General features: G+C 52.3%; 1 protein-coding gene across 1 annotated transcript; it reads left to right on the top strand.

Moving 5' to 3' along the window:
* The first annotated feature begins 253 nt into the window (after positions 1 to 253).
* On the top strand, positions 254 to 4,063 carry SRSF1 (serine and arginine rich splicing factor 1). The gene is made up of 4 exons (XM_071575063.1): positions 254 to 874; positions 1,067 to 1,251; positions 1,504 to 1,676; positions 1,928 to 4,063. The coding sequence occupies exons 1-4, from the start codon at positions 681 to 683 to the stop codon at positions 2,120 to 2,122; spliced, it is 747 nt and encodes a 248-aa protein (XP_071431164.1). The 5' UTR covers positions 254 to 680; the 3' UTR covers positions 2,123 to 4,063.
* Positions 4,064 to 13,907: the final 9,844 nt, after the last annotated feature.

The raw sequence follows: 13,907 nt of genomic DNA, 5'->3' as shown, positions 1-13,907 counted from the left end.
GAAGGCGGCGGGAATACAGCGGTGCCGGTGCCGCCCCGCCCCGCCCGCTGCCCCGCAGCCCCGCGCGCTGCCCCGCAGAGCGGCCGCCCCGCAGCCCCGCGCGCTGCACTCTGGGCCGCGCCCCGCGCTTGGCGCCAAAGCGGCCCCGCCGCCCGCGCGGGGAATTGTGGGGCGCGCCCTCCCCGGCCGGGCCTCGATGGCGCGGGCGCCGCACCGGACGTGACGTCACGCGGCCCGCCGCCGTGAAAGTCGCGACCTGGGGACGTGCTGTCCTCTCGCCGCGAGCACCGGAGCCTCCTCGGGGCTGAGCCGAGCTCGCCGCACCCTCACGCCCGGCAGCTGCGCAACTCGTACGGGCTCGGCTTCTCCGGAGCGGCGAGAACGGGAGGGACTATTTTGCGACGGCATCGCGCACGCGCGGAGCGCAGGGCGGGTGAGGGCGCGGCGGAAGACGCGTGCCACCTCTGGCTCGCCGTGAGCGCGGGAGGTGCTGCGGCCGGTGCTGCGTCCCGGGCTGAGATCGGTGCGCGCAGAGGCAGCGCGAGCGGAGCCGCGGGCGCCATTTTGAAGCGGCGGTCGGGGGAGGCGGCGACAGCTCCGAGAGCCCGGCCCGGCCCCGCCACCGCCGCCCCGCGCCGCCCGCACCGCCCCGCGCCGCCGCAAACATTGCTGACCTCGCCATGTCCGGCGGCGGTGTCATCCGCGGCCCGGCCGGCAATAACGACTGCCGCATCTACGTGGGGAACCTGCCCCCCGACATCCGCACCAAGGACATTGAGGACGTGTTCTACAAGTACGGTGCCATCCGCGACATCGACCTCAAGAACCGCCGCGGGGGCCCGCCCTTCGCCTTCGTCGAGTTTGAGGACCCCAGGTGAGACCCCTTTTCCCCCCGGACGCTGCCCTGGGCCCCGCAGTCCCGGCGGAGCCGCCGATCGCCGCCCGGGATCGCCGCCCGTGCCTGGGCCGCGCTGTGACGGGCCCGGGAGGGGCGGGCGGGAAGCGGGAACAAAGGCGGGGGGTGGGTGAGCGGCCGCGCTCACCGCCCGCCCTGGGCCGCCCGCAGGGACGCGGAGGACGCCGTCTACGGGCGGGACGGCTACGACTACGATGGGTATCGCCTCCGCGTGGAGTTCCCTCGGAGCGGCCGCGGCACCGGCAGAGGCGGCGGCGGCGGAGGAGGGGGAGGAGCCCCCAGGGGCAGGTACGGCCCCCCATCCCGGCGCTCGGAGTACAGAGTGATCGTCTCGGGTGAGTCATTGCTCTCAGCCCAAGTACTCCCCCGGGGTCCTGCAGGCGTGGTGGTGGTGGTGTTGCTGCGAGCTGTTCCTTAAAAAGCGTTGCCGCGTGCGGTTTGGGATGAGAGGAATGGTGTCCCCTCGGTGCCGAGGGCTCCTCGGGGCTTCTCCAAAGTAGTCCCCTTTGCTAGTCCTTGCTGCTGCCGTACCTATCGGAGGAGAAGCTTTAATCTGGTTTTAAAGTAAATTCTTACTTTCTCTGTAGGGCTGCCTCCAAGTGGAAGTTGGCAGGATTTAAAGGATCACATGCGTGAAGCAGGTGATGTATGTTATGCTGATGTTTTCCGAGATGGCACTGGTGTCGTGGAGTTTGTGCGGAAGGAAGACATGACCTACGCTGTGCGAAAGCTGGATAACACTAAATTTAGATCGCACGAGGTAGGTATCCCACTTACTTTCTTTGGCCAGAATTGGATACAAGGGGCTTTAACAGTAGGATTTGAAGGTAAGGAACGTGTGGTGTTCATTGTTACAAAGCAGCTAAATAAGTGTGTGGTCAGGCTGGAGATAGACGTGTAAGCTCTGCTGTCTGTCCCGGGTGTAGTAACACTGTCTGCAGTCTGTCAGCATGCCTGAAACATGGCCCTGAAGCCTCGACGTTTCAATCGAAAGTTCTGTCTATTCAATAGGGAGAAACTGCCTACATCCGAGTTAAAGTTGATGGCCCAAGAAGCCCAAGCTATGGAAGATCTCGGTCCCGCAGCCGTAGTCGTAGCAGGAGCCGTAGTCGAAGCAACAGCAGAAGCCGCAGTTATTCCCCAAGAAGAAGCAGAGGATCTCCACGCTACTCTCCCCGCCACAGCAGATCCCGATCTCGTACATAAACATCACTAGCTCTGATCTTTTTGTAGAACCCCATGTTGTACACAGTTTTCTTTACTTAGTGCAGTCTTTCATTATTTTTTTTAAATTCCAACTGTTTTACTCGAATTGGCTGAAGTGTTGAATTGCATTCTTGTGTAAAATCCCTAGTGAGTATTTGCTCCTCCACACCAACATTCCCCTCCTGTCTTTGGTAAATTGTATTTTAATTGCTGTCAGTCAGGATTGTTCCGGTTTAGTTCTAGTTCAATACCAACATTCTTGGAGCTGTGGTATTGCTGTGTAAATGTCTCAGTGTTCCACTGTGGTTGAGACGAGCTGGGGATGTTGGGATGTTTGTGGCTAACTTGTCTCTTCTGGGGGATCTTACATTTTATCTTGCCTTTTCGTGTGTCTTTCTGTAGACATATCTGAAGAGATGGATTAAGAATGCTTTGGATTAAAGGATTGTGGAGCACATGTCAATCATTTTAGGATTGTCAAAAGGAGGATTGAGGAGGATCAGATCAATAATGGAGGCAATGGTATGACTCCAAGTGCTATTGTCACAGATGAACTTGGCAGTATTGACCTTATACTGAGAGACAGGGGAATTGAGGCCGAGCACATACGTGTCCCCACGTGTCGCTTCAGGCATGTTCTTGTGACCACGGGCTGCGATTGCTCTTCTCTTTTAAAACCTCTTTTTGGGGGGGCAATTGTGGCCAAATCCCTGCTTTTGTAATTCTCTATTCCATTCTAGTTTTTTAAAGGAATAACTGGGGCCGGGGGGGAGTATTGGTTTATTTGTCCCACAGCGTTTGGTTACAAGTGTCCATGTCTGTAGTATCCGTACACTTGTAGTAGAACTTGAAATCAGAGTATAATATCAATACTGCTAAAATCTGCATGTCCTCTGTGTGACTGATACAGCGTGGCTGTTGCATTTTTATAAGTACCAGAATGAAAACAAAAAACGAAAAAACAAATAGCAAACCTAGTGGGGAATAATTTAAGTCTCAGCCCTGCCCCCTCAGACTAATTCACGATTGACTCACAATCCGTGTGAAAACACCGATTGTTAATGTTCCCTCCAGCTGGGAGTGCAGCTGTAGTCCAGCCATTCCATAGTAGGTGGATAGACCGAGCAGTTAAAGCTTTTCCAGATTAATAAAATCATTTTTTACAACCACAAAACCTCGTAGCCCACCAATGTGCTGAGTATGTTGGCATTTCCAGTTGACATATTGTAAATATTTACAATGTTTCCTCCAAATAGTAATTAACATTTCTAAAAGAATTATTGAGCATCACCATTGGAAAGTTTGTTTGGGGAATTGATAGTTATTACTGTACATCTGAATTAATTGATGGCAAACATAACTGATCATTCCCCAGAATCCTATTTTTTCATTACAGTATCTAACTTTTTGCCTCCTCTTTTTTGGTTTTGCTGGTTATAAAGGTTTGGATTGGAGAGGGCTCACTGGATCCCAATCCTTGGAGCTGGATCATTGGATTCAAATCATAATGTGGATAGGATAGGGAGGCTGAATTACAAGGATTCATGGAGCGGGATCAAATTACCAGGAACATAGGAGTGGATTCCTGCCCCAACCAAACCTCATTCGTGTGGATTTTTTTATTCAACTCAATTGGCTATTCCAAAGATATTTTTTTCCTATTTTTGACGATTGGAGCCCTTAAGATGCACGATGGAGTTTTGCATTTTTTTGGTAAAAGGAGCAAAGCGAGGACCTGGAGAGGTACGCTGGAGCAATCTCCTTGGAAGGATTCAGCACGAGTAGATGGTAAACCTTAAAGGGGAAAAAGGGGGGTTTGTTTAAAAAAAGTAAATAAGTCATTTCTCTAAATTTAAAGACCAAAATTGGAGCTAAAAGATGACGTAGGTTTCAATTGGCTATTGCTTTTTTTCTTTGACAAATAAAATTTTTACAAAAACACGTCTGGTGTCATCGTTGGTCGTGGAGCCTCATCCTCGCCTGCCGCCCTCGGGTTGGGAATCGCAAGGATCCAGACAAAAGGCTTTTGTGTGGAACAGAGCTGGAGTGTTCCACAGGAAGCATCCATGTTTGAGCTCCTCATAAAGGATCGGTTCCCTGGGAAATGGGTGGAATTTAGTGTATGGGGAAGGGAAAAGAAGGAATTCTCACTGCTTTAAAGGAGGAGGCGTTAATGTGAATGTTGATAAGGACAGGAGATCACATGGGAAAAATGGGAGATTTTGTGGGCTTGGCACTGCTCCCACAGTGCTCCTGAGGATAAACTGGGACAGAACTGGTCTGTATGACCCTTCCTGGTGTGGGTGGTTGAGGCAGCGAGCAGGAGCTGAGGAATGATGGTTACAGAGGAGCTGGGCTTGTGGTGTAATCACTGAGCTGTGGGCACAGGGAATTACACCCCTTGTTGCATGTGGCCACGCTGGACATGGCATCTTCCCTGGATGGATGCCCAGAGGCCGTGGCTCCGTGGGAAAGTAGGTGGCTCCTAACAGACTTAAGTTTCTTAAGATGTGGGAAACAAGGGAGTTTGAGTGAGCAGCGTGGGCTCTGCAGCACACAGGTATGTGCTGGTGAAACAAGGGGAAGTTTGGCCCAAAAACCCCTGGAGTCTGGAAAGGATCACTCCAGCTTGGGAAGAAAGTGGCTCATAGGGAAGAAGAAGTGAAGGACCTTGACAGATGGGAGGTGGGTCACAGTCCCTATTTTGAAATAGGAGAGTCAGGTCTGACCCAGGGAGTCCAGGCAGACCTTGTGGCTCTAAGCAGATTCATCAGGAGCTTGTTAACATGTGGAGTACCAATTTCAGGAGTGGTTCAGCTGATTTCAAGACATGGAATTCCCTGTCCAAGGTGTATGTTGAAGGTGCAGGAAAGCTGCAGTATGTTGAGCCTGGTCCTGGAGAGCTGACAGGTACAGGATGTGCTCCAGCTCTCTGTGTGGATCAGCTATTGGAGTGGGAAATACCTGAGGACTATTTGCTTTGAAGATCATCTCAGCGGTTTGGATCACCCTGTGGGAAGGCTGATCCTCCCGGAGGGCAACCCGGAGGGCACTGACTGAGGAAGAGGCAGTTACACAGCATTCTCAGTGCTGGGATTTGTGGAGTGTGTCACCTTCCTCCAAGGTGCATTTCCTTTTCACCTGGAAGACAGAAGGGAATGGAGCATTGATGAGTTCCCTCTCTCATTTTGGCTTTGCCCTCTGAGAGGAGAGGTCGGGTCGCTCTGGGTCAGAGTTCCTGCGGCTGCACCACTGCCCCCAGCATCACCCACTGGTTTTGTTCTCTGTGTCCCAGCTGAGGTGTTTGTAAAGCACTTTGTGATCCCATAGTAAACCCATTTCCAGTGTGGAGCTCTGGTTTATTTCACCTCTTTTTCTGTAAAATTGTTTCTGTCATCATGCTGTGAACAGGCAGACAGGCAGTGGTGGAGCCAGAAAGCCATGAGGTGAACCAAGGCTTTCCCCAAGTGCCCTGTGTTTTAATTTCAGGTTCTCATCCAGTGTGTTTCACCATCCTCGGGGGGATCATCGTGTTCTCTGATTGATATAAAATACAGGAATTAATATCTCAGAAATGTGCTATAAACTGGGTTTGACAGCACTAGAAAAAGTTAACTGGAGGAGGCTGTGCCTCCTGATACATTCTCAGTTTTTAATTACACCACGTTAAGAGTTCATTAAGGATGTGACAGAGATGGTGAGGAGTCAGTGGGTACCAGGGGCTGCACTCCTGCCTGGTGCCAGCCTGGAGAGCCCAGTGCCACCCCTTCCTCCTCTTTGTTTGGCTTCTCAGGCTGAGGATGAAAATGAACCTGAGTCAGCATCCACTTGCCTTCCCTCGAGGGGAATCTGCTTCCAGATCTGCATCCACTCACCCAGATGGGGCTGTTGGGTAAAACTTCCATTTATTTTAATATCCTAGTGCATTAGTGGGAGCAGGCTGGCTGCATGCAGGCAGAGCCTGTGGTGGCTCCTCTGCCTCTGCATCTTCTGGGAATATATTTTCTAGGATTTTAACAGATGCAAACCAAGGCACCAAGTGTCTTTTATGAATGTGGGTCTCCCCAAAACCTAGTGTTTTGAGAGTCTGTTCTCTCTAAAGATGGAAAGGGGGTGGGAACTGGAAGATTGAATTACATATGTTAAAGCAGAGGGGGCAACCAAATGTAACCCCCTCTCCTAAATAACTTTTCCATCCCAAGGCCGGGTGTGTTTCTGCTACACATCCCCGTTGCACAGAGCAGGCAGCATTCCCTCCCCAGTGCCACTGAGCTTTTACCCGGCAGTACTGGAGCAGCTCTGCCATTCCAGCAGGGAATCTGCCTATTCCGATGCTCCTGCACTTCCGATAGTGCTGCTTTGTTGGTACAACTGAGGGCGATTGTGCCCCTGGGGCTGTGTGGCCCCTCTATGCCGCCCTCAGCCGCGCAGCTGCCAGGCAGCCCTGCCGATACTGCCTTCATTGTGCAAACACTTTGGGAAGCACGGCAGAGAGGGAGGGAATCTCTCCTCCTTAATTGCACATCGTCCTGATAGCCCTGTACTTAATATACCCAACATTATGCTGAAATAGAAACGGTTAGAAAACTTGTGGTTTGGTTTCTCCTAGAAACCACAGTTTGGGGTTTTGTTGTTGGTTGGTTGAGTTTTTTTGAACAGAAACTTCTTCTTTAGAACAGGGGATTCATTCATTGATCTGTGCATGTTGGTTGTGCCATGAGGTTTCTTGCTCCTGATTACAGCAGGGTTTTACTGTGCAGCAAAATTAGAGTCATTTCTAGACTGGCTAAAAACAGCCCCAGCTTTGGTGACAGTCCTTCATGCCAAGTGCAGGATGATCCTCCCTGCACCTGCACAGGGAAGAGCAGTTTTTCTGGAATTGCAGTTGGAGCTTTTTCAAATAGAAAGCTGAATTATTCTGGAAAATGAAGATTCCAGGAAGTTCCCTGTGTAATAAATGTTCCCTAAAACCCTCTCCCATGTGCCTGAAGAAGGAGAGTCAGACTGATGTACCCATCCACACTGCATGTTCCTTGCAGCTCTTTGTGCTACCCTGGTTGAGCTGCGGGATGGGATGGGCACAGAGCCTGGCAGAGTCATGGGACAGGATGGGCACAGAGCCCAGCAAAGCCATGGGATGGGCCTCGAGCCCAGCAAAGCTGCAGGATGGAATGGATACAGAGCCCAGCAGAGCTGAGGCATGGACACGAAGCTCAGCAAAGCTGTGGGATGGGCCTGGAGCCTGGCAGAGCTGTGGGATGGTCGGGGAGCTGCAGGATGGGTACAGAGCCTGGCAGAGCCATGGGATGAGCACGGAGCTTGGCAGAGCTGCAGGATGGGATGGACACTGAGCCCAGCAGAGCTGTGGGATGGGCAAGGAGCCCAGCAAATCCATGGGATGGTCCTGGAGCCTGCCAGAACCATGGGATGGACATGGAACCCTGTAGAACTCCAGGACAAGACTGGCACAGAGCTCAGCCAAGCTGTGGGATGGGCTGTAGCCACTCCTGGCCTTCCCTCACCTTACTCCTGGATGCTGAGGGGCTCCTGGCTCACCTCTGCTCATCCCCTCCCACCGGCTGGGCTGGGTGTATGTGCCGGTTGCAGGGTCATTAACATAATTTTATGCACTAATTTGTGTAATCATTAAAGAGTTGAGCAGGGCATTGTTCGCATGAGTAATTACCTCTGTATTCTAATAGCTCTAATTCATCCCTTAAGTGAGTTTCGTGTTTCAGTGACTCAGCCACGATTCACGCTTCGGGTCTCGTATTTTTTTAAAAATCCCCGTTTCTCTCATGCCTTGGTCGCCCTCTGCGCAGCCGATGACGTGAGGGATCCCGACGAGCTCAGGCAAGGCGCATGCCGACCTGGGAAGATTTGCCAGCGTGGATCCGGGGCTCCGGCGCCCGCGGGGTGTTTGACTGGCTGGGATGCTCCAGGGAGCAGCTGCCAGCGGAAATTTAAACATGAAAAACTTGGCAGTTTGCTGAACTCCGGGTGTTTTCCTCCCGACAAAGGGCAGGGCTGTATTTTTCTGGTTATTTTTGATACCGGTTGAAACACAGGGAAAATTTTTTTTATGCTGGGTTGGACTCTGCATCCATTGATTCTCCATCCTCACACGTGCGTGCCTTTATGGTGCACAGGGTTTAGGCAGGAGGGAAGGCAGTGGGAGCACCATTCCCTACGTGAATTGCAGGATGATATGGGATAGTTTCCTGATGACGCTGAAATTAGTTTGAGACAAAGTTGCTTGGTATCACCAAAGGTTTTGTTCCCCCTTTGGAAACATGGAGGAAAGTTGGTTCCTTGGCTGGTGGAAGCAGGGATGCTCTCTGCCTGAGGCTCCTGCCAGTGCTGGATGTTCATCCCCGTGGGATCAGCTGAGTGATGCAGATGAATGCACAAACATTGATTATTTTGGAGACAATCCATAGCTGCCAAATGAGATTAAACAACACCCAGGTCCCAGAAAAAAATAAAAATAAATAGCTAAGAATAAAGAAAATGGGGCATGGTGTTGGCAAAAGGTCCTGGGGGACCATCTAGCTGGGTATTAATCCCTACCAGCCCCATCCCTGAAGGATTTCAGAGCTCTTCACTGCTATTAATCGCAGCAGCCCTGCAGGGAAGGTAATGCAGCATTATCCGTGTTTTCCAGCTGTGGCTGGGGAGAAGGGAAGCAGCCGGCTCGACCGAGCTTTGCCGTGTGTCAGTGAAAGATCAGGGATTAGCGTTAGGATTTCCTCGCTGGCTCGGCTGCTCTAATTCAGTGGCCGTGTTTTTCCCTAAATGCACTGACCTTATGTGCCTGCTGCTGTACATCCCGTGCCCGGGAGGAGCCAGGGCAGATGGTGGGAAGGGGAGCATGGCAGGAGTGGATGTTTCTCTGCAGTCCTTGGCCCTGCAGGAATTATTACTAAAAATGGTCACTGGTGATTAACTAGAGCAGCACGCTGCTAAGTAATTGGTACAGGCTCTGGCTCGAAAAGTTTTAAAATCAAACTGGGAATGTTTTCCTGGAGAGCAGCAGTAGCTCAAAGGGCAGGGGGTGAGCAGGGGTCCATGACCACCTGCCAGGAGGGCTCTGAAATGTCCTGTACAAGACAGAAAATACTCTAGATCTGCATATCTCTGTGTAAATCATTTGTAAATCATATGTAAATCATACAGACACAAAGCTGTGGCTGTCCCATCTCTGGGAGTGTTCAGAGTTGGACAGGGCTTGGAGTAACGTGGTCCAGTGGGAGGTGTCCCTGCCCATAGCAGGGGGTGGAACTGCATGAGCTTTAAAGTCCCTCCCAACCCAAACCATTCTGGGATTCTATGCTTTGATCTTATGTATGAGCAACCCACACTGTGTGGCATCAGTGCCCAGCCCTGTGCACCCCTCCATGTGCAGCTGTCCCAGGGAGCCTCCACATGTGCACTGCAGTGGCAGCAGCCCCACTTCTGGGGCATGGGCAGTAATTCTGCACATTCCTGAAGATGGTGACACCACCAACAGCACCCCTGCAGCCAGAATGGCAATGGGGAAAGCAGCTCTTCCACCCCGTCGGGGCACTGATGACAGCGGCTGTTTTGTGGGAAAAAACTTGTGATGGAGTTGACTAAAATAACAACAAAAGGCTGCTGGGCGCTGGTGGCTCGTGGCAGCTCCAGCACTCAAGGTGCCAAGCAGAGATTAGCCCAGGCACGGCTGAGGACAAGGAGGTGGGAAGAGATAAGGGCACTTTCCCGGGCACTGCTGACCAGACACAGGGCTAAACATAGCCCTGCTCCCATTGCTCCTGTGCAGCAGGAAACTCCAAACGGCTCCCGCGTGGCCCTGGCGTGTGCTGGGCCCAGAGGGAGCATCCCAGCTATGGGGGAATGGAGCCAGCCCCATGCCGTGCTGGGGAAAGTGAAGCTCAAGCTGTAGGAAAGAGGGAATCCACTTGCTGTGGCACCCTGGGGAGAAGAGACAGTGACGGATTCACAGGGATGGCAAAGATTAGGGAGGATGATGAAATCCCGGGAAGGGTTTCACACAGCAGGTGCAGCAACGTGGCCAAGGGGGGCCAGTGGGTGCAGGATGTGCTGCAGGGAAGGAAGAGCTCAGGAGAACTGTAGGGAAGGGAGTGACCATTGCAGGGCAGTTTGCCACAGGAATGCTTTCACCAGGGAATGCTTAAAGCATGGAGTAACCATCATGCTTTTCCTGCCTGGTGGGAATGTGGGCATCGCCCAGCTCTTGAGGAGCCCTGGGACACTGAGGGTGTGGTGGGAGCTGACACTCATGTCCACACAGATTGAGAGGTCTCCCTGCTGCCACAACAGCATGTATGGCCCTGGCACCATGACTACACTGCCCTGGGCATCACACCAGCTTTTCCAGGTTTGCTTCCTCCTCATCCATCCCTGCAGCAATGCATCTCGAAGTTTGGTGCTAAACCCATGAAAACAGAGCATGGAGCAACACCTGGCCATCCCTGTCGAGTCCCACTACAACACTCCTACCTCTGAGCATCTCCTCACTGCTTCCCCACTGACTCCTGTCCTGCCTCTCTCAGCGGTTCAGCCAAGCAGGCTGGTAATTTCCTGCATCCTATTTTCCTCTTTTGAAAAGTGGAGCAATCTTTCAGGTGCGCCAGTTATGAGGAGGCTCCAGTGCTCTTGGTAGCAGCAGTGCTGGCGTGGTGGCTCTGGCATGGTGTGGGCAGGGCACCTCTACCACCCCCAAGGGATGGAGGGAGACCATGACTGTGGGCAGTTATCTGGCAAGAGCTTTCCTTTTCCCTTTCGCTTTTCCTTTCCCTCTCTCTCCCCCTCTCGCTTTCTATTTCCCTTCCACTCTGCCTGGCAAATGAGTTGTCTGTCCCCACAGCACCTTCCACTCTTGTTTTGCTTCAGATCAGGATGCTCTTTGGAGAATGCTGGATCACCCCATGGCTGAGCCTTGCAGTGGGCACACACTCTGCTTCCACACCTGCTTCCCACAGATATATTTAACTGTCTCTTTTTAGTGTCCCTGATCAGTTTGAGAGGGATTTGAGGCTGCAAATAGAGAAAGCAGAAAAGACACAAACTTGGGAAGCAGCTGAAGAGAAACTGCCTGCAGGGAGCACATTCTCAGTACAGTTTATTTACACACTCAGGGCTCTCCAGTCCCATGGAGCTGTGAAATTCAAAGCCTGCCACATTACTCAGGGAGCAGAGCATGAACAGAAAAGGGGTCCTCTAAAGCTGAAATATTTGCCAACATTTTCTATTCTGAGCCATGCAAGCACATGCTTGCCCAGTGGAATTGGAGCACAGTATGTCAGCAGGGGCTGGGGGATGTGGTTTGGAGGTCCCAGATGTAGAGGGTATGTGGGTGCACACACATTGTGGGCAACTTCTCACCTGGATCCGCTCATTCACTCTGCAACCACGGGAGATGCACAGAGAGCAGCAAAGCAAATTAGGATTTTATTGCTCATGTCCCACTGCAGGTCCTAATGCATGGGAGGCTGCTGCAAGGATCATGGGATGTGTAGAGTTAAATGCATCCCATCCCAGAGGGGATATGTATCCCCCTGCCCTAACTCTTCATCCCATCCCAGAGGGGATCTCAATCCTCTCCCTTGCATCCTGGAGAGGATCTGTGTCCCCTGCCCTGCCCCACATCCCTTCCCCGCAGGCTGCACAGCTAATGGTGCCTGTGCAAATAGACACTTTATTAACTATTCCATGGCTGAGCACAGTGAAGGAAACAGCATCTCTCTGTTTGAATCACCCTGCAAGGGCGGTTTGTCGAGTTGACAACTGGTATTAATTCTTCTGGAGGTGACATCCCAGGGAGCCATGTGCTGTGTTGAAGGAGGGATACGAGCAGCCAGACTGTGCAGGGGTTTTGGTGGTGCCAGCACTGGGCAGAGCATGGCTGTGGCACTGAGGGGCAGCCCCAGTGCTGGCCTGTTCCCGGGAGCCTTGGCACTGGAGGCAGGGGACACCCAGCAGCTCCATCAGTGTTCACATCCTTCCTAATAACGTGGGAAGCACGGAGGAAGGGAGGAAGGGAGGAAGGGAGGAAGGGAGGAAGGGAGGAAGGGAGGAAGGAAGGAAGGAAGGAAGGAAGGAAGGAAGGAAGGAAGGAAGGAAGGAAGGAAGGAAGGAAGGAAGGAAGGAAGGAAGGAAGGAAGGAAGGAAGGAAGGAAGGAAGGAAGGAAGGAAGGAAGGAAGGAAGGAAGGAAGGAAGGAAGGAAGGAAGGAAGGAAGGAAGGAAGGAAGGAAGGAAGGAAGGAAGGAAGATTCGTGTTTGAAAAGGCAGAAAAGTGCAGCCTCAGAACGGTCGTAAATGGGCCACACGGTTCCCAGTGCCCTAGAAATTCCCTGTGCGCGCTCGCCGCAATGCCGGCGCACAGCGGGGTGGCTGCTGATGCTATCGCTGTCCCAGCTCGATGACTAAGGGAGCTGGAAGGTATAAATTAAATAACACAACACTTCAAGCCACCTGTTATGTGGGTTTGTCCTAAGCAGTGCTGCTTTAATTAAGCCAGAGAGTTTACAAATCTAACCTTTGTTTATTCTGCTTAGGGGCATATATAATGTAAATATATGTTTTCAAACACTGTGGCTTTTTAGATTTCCAGTTATAATTCTGGGTAAAGGAAAGTTCGTCAGGTTTGGCATAGACTTGCCCTTTCTAAATAGAGCTCCTGCAAACTCCTTCCCCCCGGGGACTCTGTCAGCACCTCGGCTCGTTCTGCTCCCGAACCAGCTCCGTTTTTGGCTGCAGGATGTGCCAGGGGTGCAAGAGGGGCTGGGAGGGCTCAGCTGGGCACTGCCAAGAGGGAAGTGGGCTCCAGCTCCATTTCCCTCTCCTCCGGCTTAGCTTTGAGTCTTACAGGTTTTGTTCCTGTAGCCCCTCTTGGTTCTTTAGTTGTGAAAACAAGAACACAGAGTTTAGCCGGCTACGTGCTCATCGGGATTTCTCCGATGAGTCAGTGATACGCTTGGGTAGTTTTCTTAGCCTTTAATTGAAGTGAGTGTGAGCCCTTAACAAAGAGCTCTCCCAAGTCTTCCTTAATAAGCGTTAACAAAAATAACTGAGCCACTGGGAGGAAAATAACCAGGGGCGGCAGTGGTGTCTCCTCTGCTGCAGCGAGGGGCTGCTCCGGGCTCTCCCGCAGCCCCGCTCTGCCGGGGGCAGCGCCGGGGTCGGAACACGGGGCAGGAGAGGGAGATCCTGCGGCGTCGGCACTCGGGGTGGAGCGGGGGATGATCCAGCTGCTTCCGTGCTGCGGCTGTGGAGAACATCTTAGCTGAGCAGAGAGACCATCTTCAGGCGAGCCGGGCCAGTGCGGCCGGGCAGGGCTGTGTGAGTGTTGGATGCACACTGGAAAACCCTTTTAGCTCCTTTTTTTTCAGTCTGTTTTTCATAATTCAGAGCTTCTGCAGAGCAAAGGTGATATTTTGCACGTTTCCAGCAGCGTGCATCAGCACAGAGCTCCACCGTGGTGCAGACAGGGAGGTCGAAAACAAGCAGGCTCCAAATTTCCTGAGGCAGACGGACTGTCTGAGCTGCAGGTGCTCCCGAACAGGTCGGGCCACTCCAGGCAGCAGAGCACCCGGGCACATGGCCACAAACTTCCCTTTGGGGTCACAAGGCTGAGAAGCTCTTTTTTGTTTTAAACGCAAACAGATTTTGACATAACCACTTGACTCTGGCACTGAAGTTTCAAGGAAAAAAGCCTGAGAGGCGTAAAACATCCGCAGGCGTCACTTGGAACAGAACAAGGACTGTTTTGCAATGTTCTCA

This window comes from Pithys albifrons, chromosome 21 (genome assembly GCF_047495875.1).
Source record: "Pithys albifrons albifrons isolate INPA30051 chromosome 21, PitAlb_v1, whole genome shotgun sequence".
Taxonomy (NCBI): Eukaryota; Metazoa; Chordata; class Aves; order Passeriformes; family Thamnophilidae; genus Pithys; species Pithys albifrons.
This window is presented reverse-complemented; position numbering and strand designations above follow the sequence as displayed.